The sequence below is a fragment of the Macaca thibetana genome, chromosome 5 (assembly GCF_024542745.1).
Source record: "Macaca thibetana thibetana isolate TM-01 chromosome 5, ASM2454274v1, whole genome shotgun sequence".
Lineage (NCBI taxonomy): Eukaryota > Metazoa > Chordata > Mammalia > Primates > Cercopithecidae > Macaca > Macaca thibetana.
Genome location: NC_065582.1, coordinates 147,797,958 through 147,819,039, shown reverse-complemented (window position 1 = coordinate 147,819,039; position 21,082 = coordinate 147,797,958). Strand labels below are relative to the sequence as shown.

General features: G+C 40.0%; 1 protein-coding gene across 4 annotated transcripts in view; it reads right to left on the bottom strand.

Annotated features, from left to right (window-relative positions):
- Positions 1 to 1,094: 1,094 nt before the first annotated feature.
- The window catches only part of TMEM156 (transmembrane protein 156), a 62,710-nt gene continuing 42,722 nt past the window's right edge, over positions 1,095 to 21,082 (bottom strand). For 2 of the 4 annotated variants that reach the window (XM_050792042.1, XM_050792040.1), the window contains exons 6-7: positions 6,154 to 6,259; positions 1,095 to 2,743 (exon numbers count right to left, since the gene is read on the bottom strand). In XM_050792042.1, coding sequence (XP_050647999.1) covers positions 6,192 to 6,259 — 68 coding nt within the window. In that variant the 3' untranslated portion in view covers positions 1,095 to 2,743; positions 6,154 to 6,191. Of the gene's footprint in view, positions 2,744 to 6,153; positions 6,260 to 14,798; positions 14,970 to 21,082 lie in introns of those variants that run through there. The other 2 variants (XM_050792041.1, XR_007725929.1) reach the window with 2 other exon arrangements.

The following is a 21,082-nucleotide window of genomic DNA, read 5'->3' as shown; positions in this document are numbered from 1 at the left end:
TGCAGTGGTACAACCATAGCTCACTGCAGCCTCACACTCCTGGCCTCAAGCGATCCTCCTGCCTTTGCCTCTCAAAGTGCTGGGATTACAGGTGTGAGCCACTGCACCCGGCCTAGTTCTTTACCCAGCAAATATTTACAAAGGACCTACTGTGAGCCAAACACCCTACCAGCTGCTGGGGATACTATGGTGAGCAGAACCAGACATGTTCCCTGTCCTCATGCAGCTTCCAGTCTAGAAAGGAAGCCAGACATTAATTCGTAACCACAAAAATAATGGCAAAGTAATAGGTATGAAAACAGTTATGGGGGCTGAGAACGTGTGTATTTAAGAGGTTTGGTGATTCTGAGAAATCAGGAAAAGCCATCTTCAAAACCCTGCTCAAAAGCCTGCCCTAATTCCTCTCAACTGGAATTGATCCTATTGGCTTGTAAATTCTCAGCAGGAAGCCTGCATCCTGCAATTGACACTTAGCTTACCGTATTGTGTCTAGTATTTTCACCAGAGGCGTACACATCCTGTCTCCTCTGCCAGAGTGTAAATTCTCTGTAGGCAGTGTAGGCCATCTACATCTTTGTGTGCTTCACAGTATCTGTTAAAAGTCAATTATTTTAATGAATAGGTGAAATTAGCTTCCTGAAAGCTGCCACAATTTAAGTGGACTCAAAGCTTAATATATGCTTTTTGCAAGCCAAGTGCTCATTGATTTCTAAGTCATTTGTCAGAACATAAGAGGTAGTGTGTAGGGAAACAATAATTTGGCTTCTGAGAAGTTGCATAGTATCCATATCTCATAGGGTGTAATAGCCCTACACGCCTGCTGAAAAATCCCAGACCTGAGTTTGACTCACCTATTATTTAGGGATACACAGACAAGAAAAAGCGAGACTACTATAATTCCGTTTGCCAAATCTTCAATCTCTAAATTTTACAATTAGAATCTCAATTTGTGATCTATAGAAAAAAATAATCAAATACCAGAAAAAAAAAAAAAAAAAAAACCTCTGGAATATTCATGCCTGTTAGATTGGTTATGTAGGAAGGGAAAAATATCTTTTCCTTCTACCCTTTTAAATTCAGAGCTGAATCCGCTATAACAAAAGATTAACCAGAGAAAAACATAGTGATTTATTTAAATAAATTCTACATAACACAAGGGCCATCTCTAGGAAATGAAGATCAGAGGAAACAGTTACACTTGAGTGTTTTTAGTAGTAGGTTTGATGAAGAATGGAGAAAGACTTGGAGAAATATAATCAGGCAAAAGGAGTACTAGATCTAATAGGAATAAATGGAGGGAAACTTAGCAGGGCCCGTTTGTTCAGATTCTCCTCTGTGTGCCTGTGTCTTGGGAGATAGGGAACTGCCTTTCCTCTGTGGATATAGGAAGAGCACCTCTCACATGAGGTCCTATGATGTGTTTTCGAGGAAGGTCAGCAAAGGTTTTATTACCTGCTTCCAGAGAGAAAGGTGGCAAAGGAAGGTCAGAGTAATATTTCCACTTAAAATTTGCCATTTTCTCAAATCCTTCAGCTTAAAACATTCAGTTTGCCAAGGTGCCATATTTTGGGGTAGCATGTCCTCAACCCCATCACTGATTATTAAATCTGACCCTGCAGTTAACTCTGTAAATCAACTCAGATAAGCAATTTTAACCATATAATGATGGCCAGGAGATTAAGTTCCACCTTAACTCTGGAAAAGCATTTTTATATTTTAATGTTAAGAGCTGCCCTCTTGTCTATATGTGCTTTTTTTATCGTCATTAATAACTATAATTATGCTTGACATTAATAATGGCTATAACAAATATGAAAGCCAAAAGAATCAAAGGAAACGTTTTGCTGTTAGATTTAAGTACTTAAGTATTTTATTTAAATTTGTTTTATTTTGGTATCTTTGAATTTTTTTCTTTTTTTCTTTTTTTTTTTTGAGACAGAGTCTCGCTCTGTTGCCAGGCTGGAATGCAGTGGCATGATCTTGGTTCACTGCAACCTCCGCCTCCTGGTTTACGCGATTCTTCTGCCTCAGTCTTCTAAGTAGCTGGGACTACAGGCACGCGCTGCCACACCCAGCTAATTTTTGTATTTTTAATAGAGTTGGGGTTTCACCATGTTGGCCAAGATCATCTCGATATCTTGACTTCATGATCCTCCCGTCTTGGCCTCCCAAAGTGCTGGGATTACAGGCGTTAGCCACCTTGCCCGGCCTCTTTGAATTTTTTTAAAAACATCCTGGTGCTAAAAGGCAGCAAAATTCATAAATGCAAACAAACGTATAAACAAACAACCAGACCCTCTTAAATTATCCACAAAATAGAAATAATCTATCTGCATAGGAAAAAATTATCGAATCAGCACCTACAATGTGGCCCAATAAAAGAAAGGGTTTTCATATTTGATCCTTTTTTTGGTTCCTCAAAATTAAAATCTTGACTCCATTCTGTGCTGTATGTGATAGATTTTTTTAAGAAGAGAAAGAGTAGGAATTCTCTTGCTGTTTCCATGGGTTTCATCATCTTGTTTTCCATGACTCATAATGGCTTCTTGCAAATACTCTTGTTCCCTTGATCTCATGGGTCAAATGAATGCTCTTAAGCTAGTTTTCATCAACCAGTCAGCATTCCTCCTGCTTTCCAACTGTGCATCCTCAGCTGGACCCAAACATTTTCCAGTCTACTCATTCACAAAATAAAATTATGAGTATTCTTCAAAGGGCTCAGTCCAAGGTGCCCAAGGATATTCTGAAGATTTAAACAAAAGCAAGAAAATATTATTCACACAAAAATTTTGTTAAGTGTTACTTGAATTAGAACTGGTAGAAAACAATTTTAAAACCATTTGTTAAAACTATGCCTTATAAGACCACCAAAAAATGTCCTCAAGTCTCTGATTCAGGGCTCTTTCAGGACAACCTGACTGCCTCAGCCTCCCAAAGTGCTGGGATTACAGGCATGAGCCACCGCACCCTTCCATGACTTCTTTTCCTTTGGGTAGATACCCAGTAGTGGGATTGCTAAATGGAGCAGTAGTTCTATTTTTAGTTTTTTGAGAAATCTCCATACTGTTTTCTGTAGTGGCTATACTAGTTTACATTCCTACCAGCAGTGTATAAGAGTTCCCGAAGTTGGGATAGTTATTCTCTCTTTTCAGGGTGACCCCAGGGCTGATTCTGTGTGATGCGATGGCATCCCCCATTATATCCCTAAGAAGACAATGTGCTCAGTGATAACAAACTTCTCAGCCTAGGACCAAGGAAACCTAGAGTCTCCTCTAACATCTGCTGCTAGAGTATGTTTGGTTTATTTTCTATATTTATCAAATGAAAGTGTAAGTGTTCATGCCAGTTTCTTTCACTTATAACATTCCATGATTCTAGCACAGAGACATAGAAATTGGGATTTATTCATTCACTCAACAAATCCTTATTGAACATCTAAACACTAGGCATCATGTCCTCTGAAGGAGGAGTCTCTCTATTGTGCTCCCCAAGGCCCTCCCTTCCCATGTGAATCCCTCTGTCATGTTCCTTGAGTCTTTATTGGAATTAGGGGTTCTCTAATCTGACTCCTCCATTGACTACATTGTTGTTTTTGTCAATGAGTAGAATTCTCAACATACAGTAGGTGGTCAAAAATCATTTGGTGAATGAACAAAGAAAGAGGAACCCTTCAGATGCAAAGATAAACATCCCAGAATGAAGAACCAGAATCAGAGGTCTCAAGCATAATAATATCCAGTAATATATCATTGACACAATCATATGACTACACTATATGCTACTTAGGAATTTCTGAGCCAACAGCAGACCCCGGTTGCATTGAGACACAAAGTAGTAAGACCCGCCTCTCTTTAATCTTGAACACAGATAGATCCTTGGCACTTAGTTTCAGTTTGGCGTATTGAGCCATCTACGCTGGATCCCTTTGGCTATCTCTCCGGATCTGCCCTCTACTTGTTTCCACCCTGCTCGGTGCCCTGGGAGGTCAACTTACATAACTGCCTCCACTGGGCTCTAGTGCCCTCTGGCTCTGACTGGGTTTGGTCAATGGGGGAGTACCAGCACATTAGAGGAAGAAAGGATGGTAAAGTTGGGGTTGTTTGTACATATTTATGGGGTACCTGCTAACTTTTGTTCTATGTATATAATGCACAGTGATTAGTGATCAAGTCAGAATATTTAGGGTATCTGTAGCCCAAGTACAATACATTTTTGTGTAATTATAGTCACCCTACTGTGCTTTCAGATGTTCAATTTATTCCTTCTACCTGACTGTACGTTTGTACCCTTTAATCCATTTCCCTTCATCTTCTCCCCACAACTTACCTTTCCCAGTCTCTGTTCTCTATCTTTCCACTCTACCTCCATGTGATCAATTTTTTTAGCTCTCATCTACAAGTGGAGAACATGTGATATTTGCCTTTTCGTCCGTGGCTTACTTCACTTGAGATAATGACCTCCAGTCCCATCCATGTTGCTGCATATGGCATGATTTCATTTTTTACAGCAAATGTTTCATTGTGTATATGGACCACATTTGTTTATCCATTCACCTGTTGATGGGCACTTAGGTCCATTCCATATCTTTGCTATTGTCAATAGTGCTACAGTAAACATGTGAGTATAGGTATCCCTTTGCTATAGTGATTTATTTTATTTTTCTCTTTCTTTCTTTCTTTCTTTCTTTCTTTCTTTCTTTCTTTTTTTTTTTAGACATGGTCTCACTTTGTCTCCCAAGCTAGAGTGCAGTGGCATGAACACCGTTCACTACAGCCTCAACTCCCCAGGCTCAAGCGATCCTCCTGCCTCAGCCTCCCCAGTGGCTGGGATTTCAGGCACATGTCACCATGTCTGGCTAATTTTTGTACTTTTTGTAGAGACAGGGTTTCACCATGTTGCTCAGGCTGGTCTCGAACCCCTAAGCTCAAGCAACCTGCCCGCCTCAGCCTCCCAAAGTGCTGGGATTACAGGCGTGAGTCACTGCACCCTGCCGTGATTTCTTTTCCTTTGGGTAGATGCCCGGTAGTAGGATCGCTGAATGGAACAGTAGTTCTAGTTTAAGTTTTTTGAGAAATCTCCTACTGTTTTGCATAGTGGCTACACTAGCTTACATTCCTACCAACAGTGTATAAGAGTTCCCAAAGTTTGGATAGTTATTCTCTCTTTTCAGGGTGACCCCAGGCTATAGTGTCCCTTGAGCAAATGTCACAGCTCCTGTCAAACAGCCCTCCTCACACTTTGTGTGTGTGTGTGTGTGTGTGTGTGTGTGTGTGTGTGTGTACATGCGTGCATGTCTGCCTCTGTCTCTGTCTCTCTGGGTTTCTTTCCCCTTTAGTCTTAAATACAGTAGCAGGGCCCCACTATTTCTTGTCTCAGGGTGCTGCATTCTCCCTTTTCATTTTTCCCACATCCTGGCTTAATATGCCCTTCATTAAACTCTTCTCAAAGTATTCAATTTGAGTACAATATCAATTTCCTGATAGTACCTTGACTGATAACCACCAACGTATTCTGAAGAGTAAATGATATAACCAGTTACCACAAAGCACAATAAGAGGGGTACTAATAAATGCTAGTTTCCCTCCCCTTCCCTGTTATAATTTTTATACTCCCTACAATGGCTATTCCTAGTGCCTTTAACATAATTGCTACTTAAGGAAGATTTGATGAATGAATGAAAAAAATTTCAAGGAAGATTTGATGAATGAATGAAAAAAATTTCAATACTTTTGACCATACTTTTAGACTTAAATACATGGAAATCAATAGGCATTAATTTAGATTATCAGATGTCACATTTAGAGAAGTTTTTATTTCAATATCGGGGAGTAGGCAGTTTGCTTTACACATCTCATTCTCTGTTTTCTCATAGTCTAACTAAATTATGGCTCAACTCCAGGAAAAACAGGGTCAAGGGATAAGCTAACATCTCAGGAGCAGTTTAAAAAACTAAGAGATCCATCTACTGATCCTCCCTAGATCTTGGAGAAAATAGTCATTTTATTTCATGTCATCTAATTCATATGAACTGACTGCAAATTCATCATTTTCTACCTCCTACCAGACAGAAATGGAGTTGGGGTTCAACTGTGCCCCCTTGAATCTATCTGTGTTTATAACGAATAAAGTCGATAAAGCCAAATAATCACTCACCGTGTATATTGATCTCACGGATACGCTGCGGAAGTAACTTATAGTTCTGGTATTGGGGGAAGCACTTCCTGGACTTCATCCAAAGGCAGCCTCTGCGTGGTCTCTGCTGTTTAAGAAGGAGAACTGTTTTAGTCTATATTTAGTAAATAGCAAAAAGAGACATGCTTATTCTAATGTAGTAAGTGTAGCAAGAGAACCATGCTCGACCTCTAGAAAGGATTTTGGGACTTTCCACCCTCTCTAATTTTCCTGCCTACCTCTCTAACACCTTTCACCCAGTTCTCTCAACTGCTTGCCCCACGTCCTGGGCACAAAGACCTGAAGCATAGTTAAGGAAGACAACGTAGAGAACAAATTTAAAGTCCAATGTCAAGTAGCAAGCAAAGAATCTTTGTTTGGAAACTGCAAACATTTTATTCTATCACATTTTGTTGAAATATGTCCCTAAGGAGAATATTAATGATGTCTTTGATCTCAGGGACAATTTTACCAAGAAGCAAAGTTACAAATTAGATGAATTCTAATCTGTCTTCCTGCTCATGACTGTGTGACTTTATAAAATTCCTCTAATATTATCCTCAGCTGACTTCAAGGTGGAAGATGAAACTTTATTTCCTACATCATGGCTTCTCGTTCATTCTCCTGAGATCCACGGTCTTGTTTTTCTAGCTTTAATATTAAGAATTGAGTTTTCGGCCGGGCGCGGTGGCTCACGCCTGTAATCCCAGCACTTTGGGAGGCCGAGGCGGGCGGATCACAAGGTCAGGAGATCGAGACCACGGTGAAACCCCGTCTCTACTAAAAATACAAAAAATTAGCCGGGCGCGGTTGTGGGCGCCTGTAGTCCCAGCTACTCGGGAGGCTGAGGCAGGAGAATGGCGTGAACCCGGGAGGCGGAGCTTGCAGTGAGCCGAGATCGCGCCACTGCACTCCAGCCTGGGGGACAGAGCGAGACTCCGTCTCAAAAAAAAAAAAAAAGAATTGAGTTTTCGTTTCATAGACATCTCTACTTTTGATACAAAACCCTGAATTGAGGTGACCTACAATTTTTTTTTTTTTTTTTTTTTTTTTTTTTTGTGACAGAGTTTCGCTCTTGCTGCCCAGGCTGGAGTGCAATAGTGCTATCTTGGCTCACCACAACCTCCACCTCCCGAGCTCAAGTGATTCTCCTGCCTCAGCCTCCTGAGTAGCTGGGATTACAGGCATGTACCACCATGCCCAGCTAATTTTGTACTTTTACTAGAGACAGGGTTTCTCCCATGTTGATCAGGCTGGTCTGGAACTCCTGACCTCAGGTGATCCACCCGCCTCAGCCTCCCAAATTGCTGGGATTACAGGTGTGAGCCACCATGCCCAGCCAAGGTGACCTACAATTTAAAGAGAAATTTGGGTGATTGCTTAAGAAGATAAATCAGAAAGGGAGATTTAGTATATTCAAGAAAATGATGCTTCTTGTCCATGAAGATGATCAAACACTGGTACAGAAATACCGTAGAACCTTCTCTGAGGTTTTTTTTTTTTTTTTTTTTTTTTGAGACAGAGTCTCGCTCTGTCACCCAGGCTGGAGTGCAATGGTGCGCTCTCAGCTCACCGCAACCTCCGCCTCCTGGGTTCAAATGAGTCTCCTGCCTCAGCCTCCTGAGTAGTTGGGATACAGACATATGCCACCATTCCCAGCTAATTTTTGTATTTTTAGTAGAGTCTGGATTTTGCCATGTTGGCCAGGCTGGTCTTGAGCTCCTGACCTCAGGTGATCTGCCCACCTCGGCCTCCCAAAATGCTGGAATTACAGGCGCGAGCCACCATGCCCGGCCTGGTACATTTTTTTTTAATTAGAAAATTTCCTTCAATAATATTTTTGAAATTTAATTTTCTGAATAAGGAATACACTTTCATGATTAAAATTTTTAAAACTATGAAGGAACAGTTAGGAAAATGGCTGCCTCTTCCCCAGTCTCCTAGAAAATCACTTCCCACCACATCACATAGTTTCTTACTTTCTTTTCTTCTTCTGCCACAGGTAAGTAAGGTTATTAGTTTTATGTGGGGTTTTTTTGTTTTTGTTTTTGTTTCTTATTGAGAAAGAGTCTCGCTCTGTCACCAGGCTGGAGTGCAGTGGCACAATCTCTGCACACTGTAACCTCCACCTTCCGGGTTGAAGCAGTTCTCCTGCCTCAGCCTCCAGAGTAGCTGGGATTACAGGTGTGCGCCACTATGCCCAGCTAATTTTTTTTTTTTTCTATTTTTAGTAGAGACAGGGTTTCAACATGTTGGCCAGCATGGTCTCGATCTCTTGACCTTGTGATCCACCTTCCTCGGCCTCCCAAAGTGCTGGGATTACAGGCGTAAGCCACTTGCGCCGGTCCAGGTTGTTTTCTGTATATCAGTTTGTGTGTATATACGTGCTACATATATACACTCTATATGTGTATATATATGTAATATATGCACTGTATATGTATAACACACTATATATGTATATGCTATATATACTGAGTATGTATATATAATATATACATTGTGTATATAATTTATACTTTTATTATGTATATGCTATTTTGGTCCTTTTTTACATAATTGGTAAAAAATATATGTCTACTATATACATATACATTTCACACCATACCCAATTGGTATGAAAATATATGTATACTATATGCATATGAATACTTAACAATATATCTTAGACATCTTCCCACATAGCACTTTCTCATTTCTTTTTACAACTCCCCGGTATTCCATTGCATGGATGTATCATCAAGTAAACAGCCTCCTTTTTGTATTGTGTCTAATCTTTGGATATTGCAAACCCTCTAGCAATAAACATTGTACATACATCATTTCTCTCCTGTATAAGTAAATCTATAAATTTCTAGGAATAATTTTGCTGGATCAAATGGCTTATGTATTTGTAACTTTGATAGTTACTACCAAATTATCTATCCCAGAAGTTGTACCAATTTACCCTCTGACACATAAGGTATGAGAGTTCCTATTGTGCTTTGTATTAAGTGTGGTGTCAAACTTCTGATTTTTGCCAATCTGATAGATTAAAAATAGCATTTCAGTGTAGCTTTAATTTGCATTTCCACTAGAATGTAAGCTCCATGAAGCAAAAATCTTTTTGTTTTGTTTTGTTTGTTGGTTTGCTTTTGAGATGGAGTGTCGCTCTGTCACTGGAGTGCAGTGCACTCTAGCCTCACTGCAGTCTCAGCTCACTGCAACCTCCGCCTCCTGGGTTCAAACAATTCTGCCTCAGCCTCCTGAGTAGCTTGGATCACAGGTGTGTGCCACCACACCTGGCTAATTTTTGTATTTTCAGTAGAGACGGAGTTTCACCATGTTGGCCAGGCTGGTCTCAAACTCCCGACCTCAAGTGATCCACCCGCCTCAGCCTCCCAAAGTGCTGGGATTACAGGCATGAGCCACCATGCCCTGCCTCTTTTTTTTTTTTTTTTTTTTTTTTTCTGGGGAGTAGCGGGTAGGGATTCACTGCCTTCTATATCCAGAAGGTCAATATTATTAATATTATTGGCACATAGTAGGCTCACACACAAAAAAACTGTTTCTGGAAGAATTTATTCTGAGTGACCCTGAGCAGCCTTTCATGTGTGTAAGTGCCAGCCATTTGTACTTCCTTTTCTGTATGCAGTCCAGTCTTATCCTTCACCATTTGCCTACTGGATTGTGGTCTTTTCTTCAATTATTAGAAGCTCCTTATTTACTAGAGATTTAGTTGCTTACTCAATAAACTGCAAATAATTTTGCCTATTACTTGTTGGTCTTTTATCTTAGCTTGTGATAGTTTTTTTGCTGTGCACATTTTTTTCCACATAGTCAATTTAATGAGTCTCTTCTCTGAGTTACCGTCATGATTAGAAAGACCAATTTTGCAGTTATAAATGAGTCATAGCATTGATTCTTCTATTACTTTTATAATGTTTAAGATCATCGATCCATTTAAAAGTCACCCTAATGTGAGTGTGAGATCTTGAACTTGTTGTCCTAAATGATTACTCAGTCGTCCCAATACCAGTCAGTTGGTAATCCAGTACCTTGATGGACTGAGTACCTCTCCTGTATTCTTCCATTTCAATTTTTTCCTGGCTACTACTCACAGTTTACTTTTCATAGGGATATTGAAATGAACCTGTTTGTTTCAAAAGATATTATTTTTATTTATTTAGGAAGAATTAGCATCTTTATGTATTCGTCTTCCTCTTGAAGAACATGATACACTTTTCCTTTATTCAAGTCATTTTTATGTCACTCAGCAGCATTTTACTGAAGTTTTCTTCAGAAAGATCCTGCAAATTTCTCATTAAGTTTATTCCTAGTTACTTTATCTATTTATAATTGTTTTATATGCAGTGTATCCTCTAACTGGTTATTGTTTAAATAGGTGGATCCTATTGATTTTAAAAATATTTTTATACCCTGTCCCTTACTGAATTTTTCTTTTTTATGATGTTTTTAGGGAATTATCTTAGATTTTCCAGGTACACAATGGTATCATCTGCAAAATAAGTGATCATTTTACCTATTCTTTCCAATTTTGAAACTTGGTATTTCTGATCGCTTAACTAACTGCATTGACTAGTACTTCCAATACAATGGTAGATAAAATGGCAGTAGTAGACATCCTAGAAAATTTCTGGCTTGGCAGGGCACGCTTTTAGTGTTTCCCTATTAAACATATTTCTGGGTTTTTTTTGTTTGTTTGAGCCAAATATATTTTACCATTTTATCACATTAAGGAAGTATATATTTATCTCATTTTTATTAGAAGTTACAATGAAAAATGCATTGTATTTTGTCAAACATGTTTTTAGTATAACCAACCATTTATCTCTATAAATATGATGATGAGTAACAGGTTTTCTAATGCTAAACTGTCCTGTAATTCCTGGAATAAGCTCCCTTGATCAGGCAGGATTGCGTGTGTGTGTGTGTGTGTGTGTGTATGTGTTATTTTTAAACTGTGCTACTGGATTGCTAATGTTTTATTTAGGATTTTTGCATGGATATACACAAGTAAGATTTCTCAATGATTTATTTATTTTTTCTTTCTTTCTTTTTTTTTTTTTTTTTTTTTTTTTTGAGACAAGCTCTTGCACTGTCACCCAGGCTGAAGTATAGTGGTGCTATCATAGCTCACTGCATTCTCAAACTCCTGGGCTCAAGCAATCCTCCTGCTTCAGCCTTGCAAAGTCCTGAGATTACAGGCATGAGCCACTGCATCCGAGCTGATTTCATTTTAGACTCAGTCTTTCTTGGATTTGAATATTATTAATAATGTTTATTTCAAAAATAGAATTAGGAAATATCTTTGGTCTTGCAACAGTTTAAATACCATAGGAAACACCTATGTCTTAGAGATTGGTAACATTCTCCTGTGAACTGCTCTTCCTGTTACTTTTTGAAGGACAACGAACACATTTTCTATTTCTTCCATGACAATTATTTACATATTCTATATCTTCTGTTGTTGGGTTTTATACATTTTTTTCCCAGAAAATTATACATTTTAACTGAAGTTCTTTTTTTAATTAAAAGTAATTTTTTTTTTTTTTTTTTTTTTGAGATAGAGTTTTACTCTTGTCTCCCAGGCTAGAGTGCAATGGCATGATCTTGGCTCATGACTCCGTCTCAAAAAACAAACAAACAGCACTAGACTCTGTCTCAAAAAACAAACAAACAAAAAGAAACAAACTGCCATGCTGTGAAATGCCTATGGAGGGGGACTCCTAGCCGTGACTGCCAAGTGGCCTCTGGGACCTGAGGACGGCCTCCAGTGGGCAGCCAGGAAGACGCCAAGGCCCTCAGGACACAGCCGTAAATGAATTCTTTCCATAACCTGAGTGAGCATAGATGCATAGCATTCAGATGGGAATGCAGTCCCGCTGACATCTTGATTTCAGCCTGTGAGACCCTCAGCAGAAGATCCAGTTAAGCCATACACAGACATCTGACCAACAGAAACTGTGAGATAATCAGTGTGTGCTGTTTTAAGCCACTATATGTGTGGTAATTGGTTACACAACAACAGAAAGCTAGTAAGTACAGTGACCGACAGACCCTTGTCCTGAAAATCAACAGAGGTAGTTATTTAAAATGCATGTTGCAGATCTATTGAATTAAGAATCTCTCTTCATAGAGGCCTAGAAGCCTGGAGTTTTATAGACATCCAAGTTGATTCTGACGCACATTAAAGCTTCAGAATGAATTTACCATGCAAATAACAAAGCATCTTATAACCCACAATTTGACATTTGAGATTGTTCTTTTGTTGTTGTTGTTGGGTTGTTTGTTTGTTTGTTTGTTTGTTTTTTGAGACGGCGTCTCGCTCTGTCGCCCAGGCTGGAGTGCAGTGGCACAATCTCGGCTCACTGCAGCCTCCACCTCCCAAGTTCAAGCAATTCTCCTGCCTCAGCCTTTTGAGAAGCTGGGACTACAAGCATGCACCACCACACCTGGCTAATTTTTGTATTTTTAGTAGAGACAGGGTTTCACCATGTTGGCCAGGCTGGTCTCAAACTCCTGGCCTCAAGTGATTCTCCCACCTTGGCCTTCCAAAATACTAGGATTTCAGGCTTGAACCACCGTGCCCAGATGAGATTGTTCTTTATAAAGGTTAAGATATCAAAAGAGCCTATTCATGAAACTAAATAATTATCCAAGGAAATTAACAGAGTTCTTTTGGTTGAAAAGCCAAACCGCTGACTATTTGCTTATTAATTTGGTTTGCTGGTGTTTATAGCATAAAATATAACTGTAATTTACAACAGAAAGCGATTGCCTGTCAAAATGATGGCTAAAGTAATTCTCTAGTGGGGCATTATCTTCAGTTTCTTCCAGTATCCAAAGTCATGTAACTTATATGGTAATAGCAAAACTTCTAAAAATTGATTAAAAGGCAAAAAGGTAGGATATATGTCATTTTAATGCCTTCTTCAGCATAGCTAAAAGGGGTAGAAATGTTTTCTAGTTCTACATAGGAAATACAATTTCTTTCAAGTAATATTAATTCACCAACACTAGTTAAGGCAGTAGGAACAGTCAGAAATATTTTAAAGCTTCACAGCAGTCTTTTCATGAATTTGTCAAATCTCTGAAACAAACATTTCTATGACTTCTTTTCAGAAACTTCGAAGAGCCTTAAAAAAATTTTTTTAAATCCCAATCTGAATTTTGACCTGGCTGAATCTAGTGAACAAAATGGATTTTCAGCAGTAGAAACTTTGATTAAAAATAAAACTCCATGCCTTATGCTCTCAAATAAAGCCCTTATCACACTATCCCTGACCATGCCCAGGCAGCCCTCAGATGCTTCTTCTTTTTCTTCTTTTAGAAAAAGATTTCTATCGTTTTTCAAAGGTGCTTTATATCCATGACATCTGGTATCTAACCTCAACTCATCTTTCCCAAGTAACTTTTGATTCCCACTGAGCAATGGAAACTTGCAAGGTGTTTTCGTTACTTTGGTCCTGATGATTTTCATGTCAAAGACAAGGTCCATCTCCCACCATGAAGGCACATCTAAAACTTCCTCATCCTAGTCAGCCTCTCTTGGCTACTAAGGGAATTTGCCTCATCCTTTTTTTTCATGCTCTTATCTCCAAAACTACTTGTTCAGCTATATTTTACTTGGTTATTATATTGGAAAGCCAAAAGTAACTTTTAAAAAAATACCAAGAAGGAGTAAATAGGGTTAGGTGATCACACAGTATATGTCCCTCTGTGCCCTCCACTTCCAAATGAGAACTTACCCAACTTTGTTGTAATTATTCATTTGTCTGCCTCCTTGAGCACAAAGATTATATTCTGGGCACTGTTTTATTCCCCAGAACCTACCTTAGACACATAATAGGTACTCAACAAATATGGGCTGAATGATCAAAAGAATATCATTTAACACCTCTATGCCTCATTTTTCTCAGTAACAGGGCATGGGTTCAGGCAGTTCAAGGAGCAATTCTAGAGGGCCACCCACGATTTAGGGGTAAGAAATATAAAATGTTCCCCTGATTTTAATCTATAAAATCAGCACACGATCTGCACACAGACACACAAATTCATCCTCAAAAAATTATTCCCAAACCGAAGCTTGTTAAACGTTAAAACCTCTCTGTTAAATGAGCTTGTCAGGCTACCCCTAAAATGGGGAGAAAGGTCTCAAGCTATCTGCCAAAGGAATGCATTTTTTTTTCTTTTGAGACAGGGTCTCGCTCTGTCACCTAGGCTGGAGTGCAGAGGCACAATCACATCTCGTTACAGCCTTGACCTCCCAGGCTCAAGGGATCCTCCCACCTCAGGCTCCTGAAATGTTGGATTACAGGTGTGAGCCACCGCACCTGGTCTGGCAAGGGAATGCGTTTTAAGACCTAACCAACAACGCTTTGCTGTGATTTGACTTCCCACATGGATCTGTCTTGGGAGAGAAAATACGTTTGCTGTCAGAAGCGTCTGGTCTGCATTTCTCTCAATTGTATCATCCTTTATGGATGAATGCACTGGCCTTGAGGTTTAATAAACCTGTTGGTGTGAACTGCATCATACAATGGATCCTTCTTGATGTGCTGCCATTGCAGGAGGCTAAGTCCCCAGGCCTAAAGGGAAGCACTGGACCAGATAGATTCACTGACCTGAGGCCCCTGTGCAGCCTTGTGGGCAGCAGCGGCCAAGCGGCCAATCCTGGCAGGGTCCTGGCCTTGCCCCACACGTTCCGTTCAAAGTTTTGGCAGTGGGGACTGACACCTGCGCAACCAAGATCACTTCCCTGTGGCTTTTGCAAAGCTAGTGTGGCTGCCTTGAGGCTAAAAGGAGGAAAATAAAGGTAAGGATAAAATGAGATGAGAATGGTGAATTTTTATATATTACACTTGGAAAAATAGAAAGCACTATCAAGCACAAAAAATATTTTCACCAGCATCTTTTAAGCCCTCCCAGGGGGCATGCACAGAATTTAGTAGGAGCCATATATATGTTCAGCAGGGGAGGCCTATGGGTAGCTGACCTTGGAAATGATGTCCCTAGCTCCTTCCTTTCGCCGTCACACTTTGGGAGATGCAGCCATCATGACTGTTTGTGGAAACTATGGCAATAAATATCTAAACTGTTATCCACGAAGTACTTGGGTTTCCTCACAAGAGCTTCCCCAAAAATGAAGGAATTCAGGTTAATCTCCATAGATTACTTAGGCCAAGACAGCTGTGCAAATTTTCTGACGGCTTAGTGATTTTTATTCAGTTCTGTGATCTGGCTTCAAAAAACCTTCCAGTCTTAATTATGTCTCCTTATTACCATAGAAATGCAGAACTTCAATATTGCTATACATCATTCTGACCTTTTCATCACATAAAAACATTGGCAGTTTTCTGTAAGCCCAAGATAGCGAGTAGCCTTTTAGGGCTAACAGAACCAATTATGGCTGCTTAAAATAGATTTCTGTTATTCCAGGTGCCAACTTCATCCCATGTTCAAAGTTCCATCTGTTATTAACAATGATCCTAAAACTAGTCATCTGCTCCAAATCTAGTCAATGTGAAGATAAAATGAGGGTGGAAAATAAATGACTGCAAAATTTTCCAGAATTAACTAAAAAGAAAAAAACATCTTGAACTGACAGCTGCCAATATTCTGAGCCACTGATTCAGTTTCTGGTTAATTCACACTGCAGATATCTTTAATGCTCCATAAGGATAAAACTGATGAAGTGTTTAACCATTTTCTTTTTATTATTTTGGATAAGCATAATCAAAAGTTGTAAGTTAAAGGTAAAAGTATGTGAAAGGCTTTTGTAAGACAGCAGCAGTCATTCTTTCAACACAGTCAATGTAGAATTGTATTTATTTGGCAAATATTTAGTGGGTACCTACGATGTGCCCATATATATGCATTACGCTATGAGCTGGGGATGCAGTGATGAGTATCATCAGATAGTGTCCTTGACCTCAAGGAGCCAACTCGCTCGTGGAAGAAACACTAACCAAATAATAACACAAACCACAATAACACAAAAATGTAAAATAGCAACAGTGATTGTCGCTGCAAAGAAAGATGTCTGGCGTTATGAGGGTGTGTCATAAGGAGAATCAACCTAGTCTAGGAGGCCTGAAACAACTTTGTTAGTTAAGCCAAGATCAGATGGGAAGGATGGGAGCTAACGAGCCAATGTCAGGGTGGGAGGGGAGCAGGTTTGTAGGGGGTGGCAGGAGAGGCGGGATGGTTCAGGCAGGGACAATCTATATTAAGATGAAGGAGATGTTTATGTGCACATGTTTTACCATCAATTCTTCCAGACCTGGCATAAATGCCTGTCACGTAAAGGCATTCAATGAATGACTAGAATAAATCATCCTAGTCCGCCTATAGATTCTTCACATTTGTGAATTTCTTCCTGCAAAAAGAATCATCCTCTTCACTTTGATCCATTCTGCAACTAAGCAGATGGCTGTAACCTTTCCTGTTTTATGAACCCAAATCTGTATTTTAAGAGTCATAAACAAGATAGTTAAGCAAGTAAAAATTAAATTTTCATGTTATCTTGCTTGGTTCCAGGACATCTGGCACCAGTAATTTATCTTCTCATCTGCAGGAAGTTGAAACCTGCTTAATCTTTATTATACCGGCCATAAACATGTTGCAAATTATAATTTTACATTGCCATTAGTTTTATTTTGGTGTAATATAAATTACGGGGTCATCCACTTCCTTTTGACATTTAGTAATTCTCTTTCACAATAAAACTCCGTTTTCTTTTGCTTCATGTTCCCTCAGAACCCACCCACATTAATTGCAAGAAAATTTCAGCCAATGCCACAATGAGGATGACTCACATTGTCACACACAAGCTCTTACGGCCTTATATAGAGAAAATGTTTCGTCTCAGTTTCCGGTGTTAAATGCAAAAGAGCAGGAAGACTTTTGATCTGTGGCTTGAACCCCCAGTCTCCCAGCTCACTACTGACATTACGTGGCATGCTAGAAAGTGCATCAGTTGGACAGAACTGAGTTTGAATCCTGGCTCTGTTAGAAACCAGCTATGAACCAGTTACTTAAACTCTCTTATCTTCAGTTTTCTCATCAGGAAGAAAATGGAGTTCTTTTGAAATCAAATGAAATGATGTGCATGAAAGTACAGAACACATGGAAGGTGCTTAATGAGATATTAGTTTCCCTTCTCCTACGTCAACCACAGGTAGAATCTCCTTAACTATGCTGGAAGCTCTATAAAGGCAGGGACCGTGCATATGGTATGTACCACTATAACACCAATGCTTAGTATAATGGCTGGCCCATAGTCGGTATTCAATAAATATTGGTTAAATACTGAATGGTTATAATGGTTAATATCGAGTGTCAACTTGATTGAATTGAAGGATGCAAAGTATTGTTCCTGGGTGTGTCTGTGAGGGTGTAGCCAAAGGAGATTAACATTTGAGTCAGTGGACTGGGAAAGGCAGACCCACCCTCAATCTGAGTGGGCACATCTAATCAGCAGCCATGAAGCCAGAATGAAAGCAGGCAGAAGAACGTGGAAAGATTAGACTGACTACGTCTTCTGGACTTCATCTTTCTCCGTGCTGTATGCTTCCCGCCTTCAAACATCAGATTCCAACGTTCTTCAGCTTTGGGACCCGCACTGGCTTCCTTACTCCTCAGCTTGCCGATGGCCTATTGTGGGACCCCACTTTGTGATCATGTGAGTCAATGCTCCTTAATAAACTTCCCTTTACAAAGACATCTGTCCTATTAGTTCTACCCCTCGAGAGAACCCTGACTAATACAACGGTGAAGAATTTCAAGTTTCAAGGATTTCACTCTTTTTAATGGACATGTAGGAGAGATATGAAATGAACTTTTCGCTGACCCACGCAGCACGAGTGGATGGAAACTCTGATCCCGGAAACCTGATGTTGTCGATATTTGTTTGACAGTCCAGCATGTGGACATGTCAGGGGTGATGACAAGTGTGCAGAAAGCCAGAAGGGCAGATATTGTCCCCTCTCCCTGCTTCCCGACACCCAGAGTACCACTGTATGGCCTCCCCTAACACCCCTCCTTGGAGCTTGCAATCCTGAGGCAAGATGCAAAGCTGCAAGGCAGTCAGAGGGGTGGCCCCAGCAGTTCAGAGTGGGGGGACATCAGCAGAGGCTTTCTCACAAGACCATTCCTGACATGCAACTTGGGCTGTATTTTTGGTTTCCTGCCCTCCCCCACCTTAATGCCTGTTTATTTTCCACGCTCAGATTCCCTAGCCTGCCTGTCGTTTCCGTGGGCTACCTACTGGTTTTCCAATAAATGTCCTCGCTGCAGTCAGTCAAGTGGGCTTCTATCATTTGCACCCAGCGATTCAGATTCTAATCCACTCCTCCTGCCCCTGGCTTTGGTTTCCCAACATGGACAACCCATTAGGCACTGATTCTAGGGGTAAGTTTTAAAGTTACTTTTTTTTTTTTTGAGACACAGTCTTGCTCTGTTATCCAGTCTAGAGTGCAGTGGCGTGACCTCAGCTCACTGTGGCCTCAACTTCCCAGGCTTAACCAATCCTCCCACCTCAGCCTCCTGAGTAGCATGACTATAAGCATGTGCCACCATGCCTGGCTAATTTTGTTTATTTTTTGTAGAGATAGGGTTTCACTATGTTGCCCAGGCTGGTCTTGAACTCCTGGACTCAAGTGATCCTCCCACCTCGGCTTCCTAAAGTGCTGGGATTACAGGCATGGGCCACGACACTCGGCCTAGAGTTACTTTTGCATAGCTTTCAAAATCCCTTCTTCAAGGCAGTCAATGTTTTTTATGACTCTTTGATATCCTTAGCCCTTCTACAAAGCATGCTACGCCTTCTGTAATAAAGTGGAATTCTATGCCCTGTAATTACTCTGTCTCTTTCTTTGTTGTCATATTTCCCAATCCCTCAGACTCATTTCTTGCTCATCCTCTCTTTTTACTCTATACTCATTTCCCTTTAGGGTTTATGAGATTTAATAAGCTTTTATAGTGCCAGATATTATGCTAGCAACAACAATCCACAGATAAATAAGACAGAGATCACCTGTGTGAAGATGATAGTTAAATGAATAATATGGAAAATAGATTAATGCCCAGCCAGAAAACATAAGCTCTCACACTTCTCAAAGCAAGGAGGGAAATATTAGAGACATATAAAAGATGGGGATTTGATTCGGTTTGACATCTCTTTCCACAGCAGCAGGATGCATCTATTCCATCAGTGTCCACCATGCCCCTAGAACGCGCCAGGCACAATGTGGTGCCTGCGTCCTGGTAACCTCTCCTTATTTCTCTCTTGTAGGATGAATAAGCTTCTTTTAGAAGCACGAGCCCATTTATCTCTCTCTCTCTCTCTCTCTCTCTCTCTCTCTCTGTGTGTGTGTGTGTGTGTGTGTGTGTGTAACAATACTCACTCTTAAATGCATGAACAAGTGGAGCGACATCCTGGAATGTGTGGCGAGGGTCGACAACAAGCTGCTTCTGCTGAATGTGACACACAGTCACCAGTGCTTTGAACTACATTTTTTTTTCTACCCATGTTACTGCATCTCCAGAGAACCATGCTGACACATTTTTCCTGTACATTCTCACTGCTGCCTATAATCCATCACTACAAAGAGAGGCCTTAAAAACGGCACTCGAGGGAGACGTGATTTCCTTTCCATTTCTCTCTCAGAAAAGCAACTTATAATAGGGAAGGAAAAGACTGCATTTAGGTTAAAAGAATATAAATAAGAAAGAGTCTGCCTGTTTCTCTCTTTAAGATGCTAAAGCCTCAAAAGAGTTCTTGGATTTAAAAAAGGCCATCACCCCTTGGCCTACACTAAACATTAATATTATATGCCTGGTAATAAAGCCAGAGGATTTTTAGTGAGAGCTATTAAAGGTAAAGGATGGCTAAGACAGGTTTCTTTGGTGGATGAAAGTCACAGGCTCATAAATACAACTTTGTGAGGTTAGTCTTGTGGTTAGCTAGTACTTAAAATTTGTGATTCCCTTGACTATATGGGTTGACAGGGGAACTATGGACTTTTTCTTAGACAAGACTGCAGTGCTCAAAATTACGACTTGAAAACAGAAACCACCAGAATTCCTAAGGTGACCAAAAAGCCCCGCAGAACTGTGTTAAAACATTCCTCCTATTTGGACACATGTACTGAGTAAGAGGGGAGCACAGGGAAAAATGCATTTTCTCCTTTTAAAAATTAATTTTGCCATTTAAAACAATGTTGTGGCTTTTAATGTATTAATTAAACAAAATTTTCATTGACTAGACAAAATTTCCATCAACTTACCCCACATTTAACTGGTGTCAAATGATCATTCAGTTAATGCTTATTATCAGTCGTAGCTCAATAATTTCACTGCTAATGCCAGGTAGAATGTCTACATTTTTAAAATATTTGAGCTCCTTAGGTGCACTCAAGCTAGGGTTCCGTGTATCTGCTAATTTAAATGGCTAACAAAAGCCCAGGGTGAACAAAGTCCCCAGTGAAATGTGGTGCAAATCTCTATGTCGCTACCGATGCAGCTGTAGGGTGGGGGACTGGAGGTTTGTTTGACATCCTCCCATTTTTGAAAACTGTTTACACACCAGACTTGAAGCTTGCTTTTTTTTCTAACTTCGCACAAAGTACAAAGACGCCTGCTCGCTTTCTATGTACAAGGAGCTTTGGTAACAGCACTCGTAATTCTGTGGTTTTTCATGGTCAAGGATATTATTTCTCTCTGCTGAAGAAGAGGCCTTTGTCCATGTCACACTCTCCCTCTTTCTCTTTTTAACGTGATTTGACAGCTTGAATCCAAAAGGAGGCTTCACAATTAGAAGAAAGAGATTGAACCACAACATCTGCGCTAACAGCCCCCTTCCCTGCTCTAATTAGAATTCCCTTATTCCATTTCTGTTTCTCAGGAG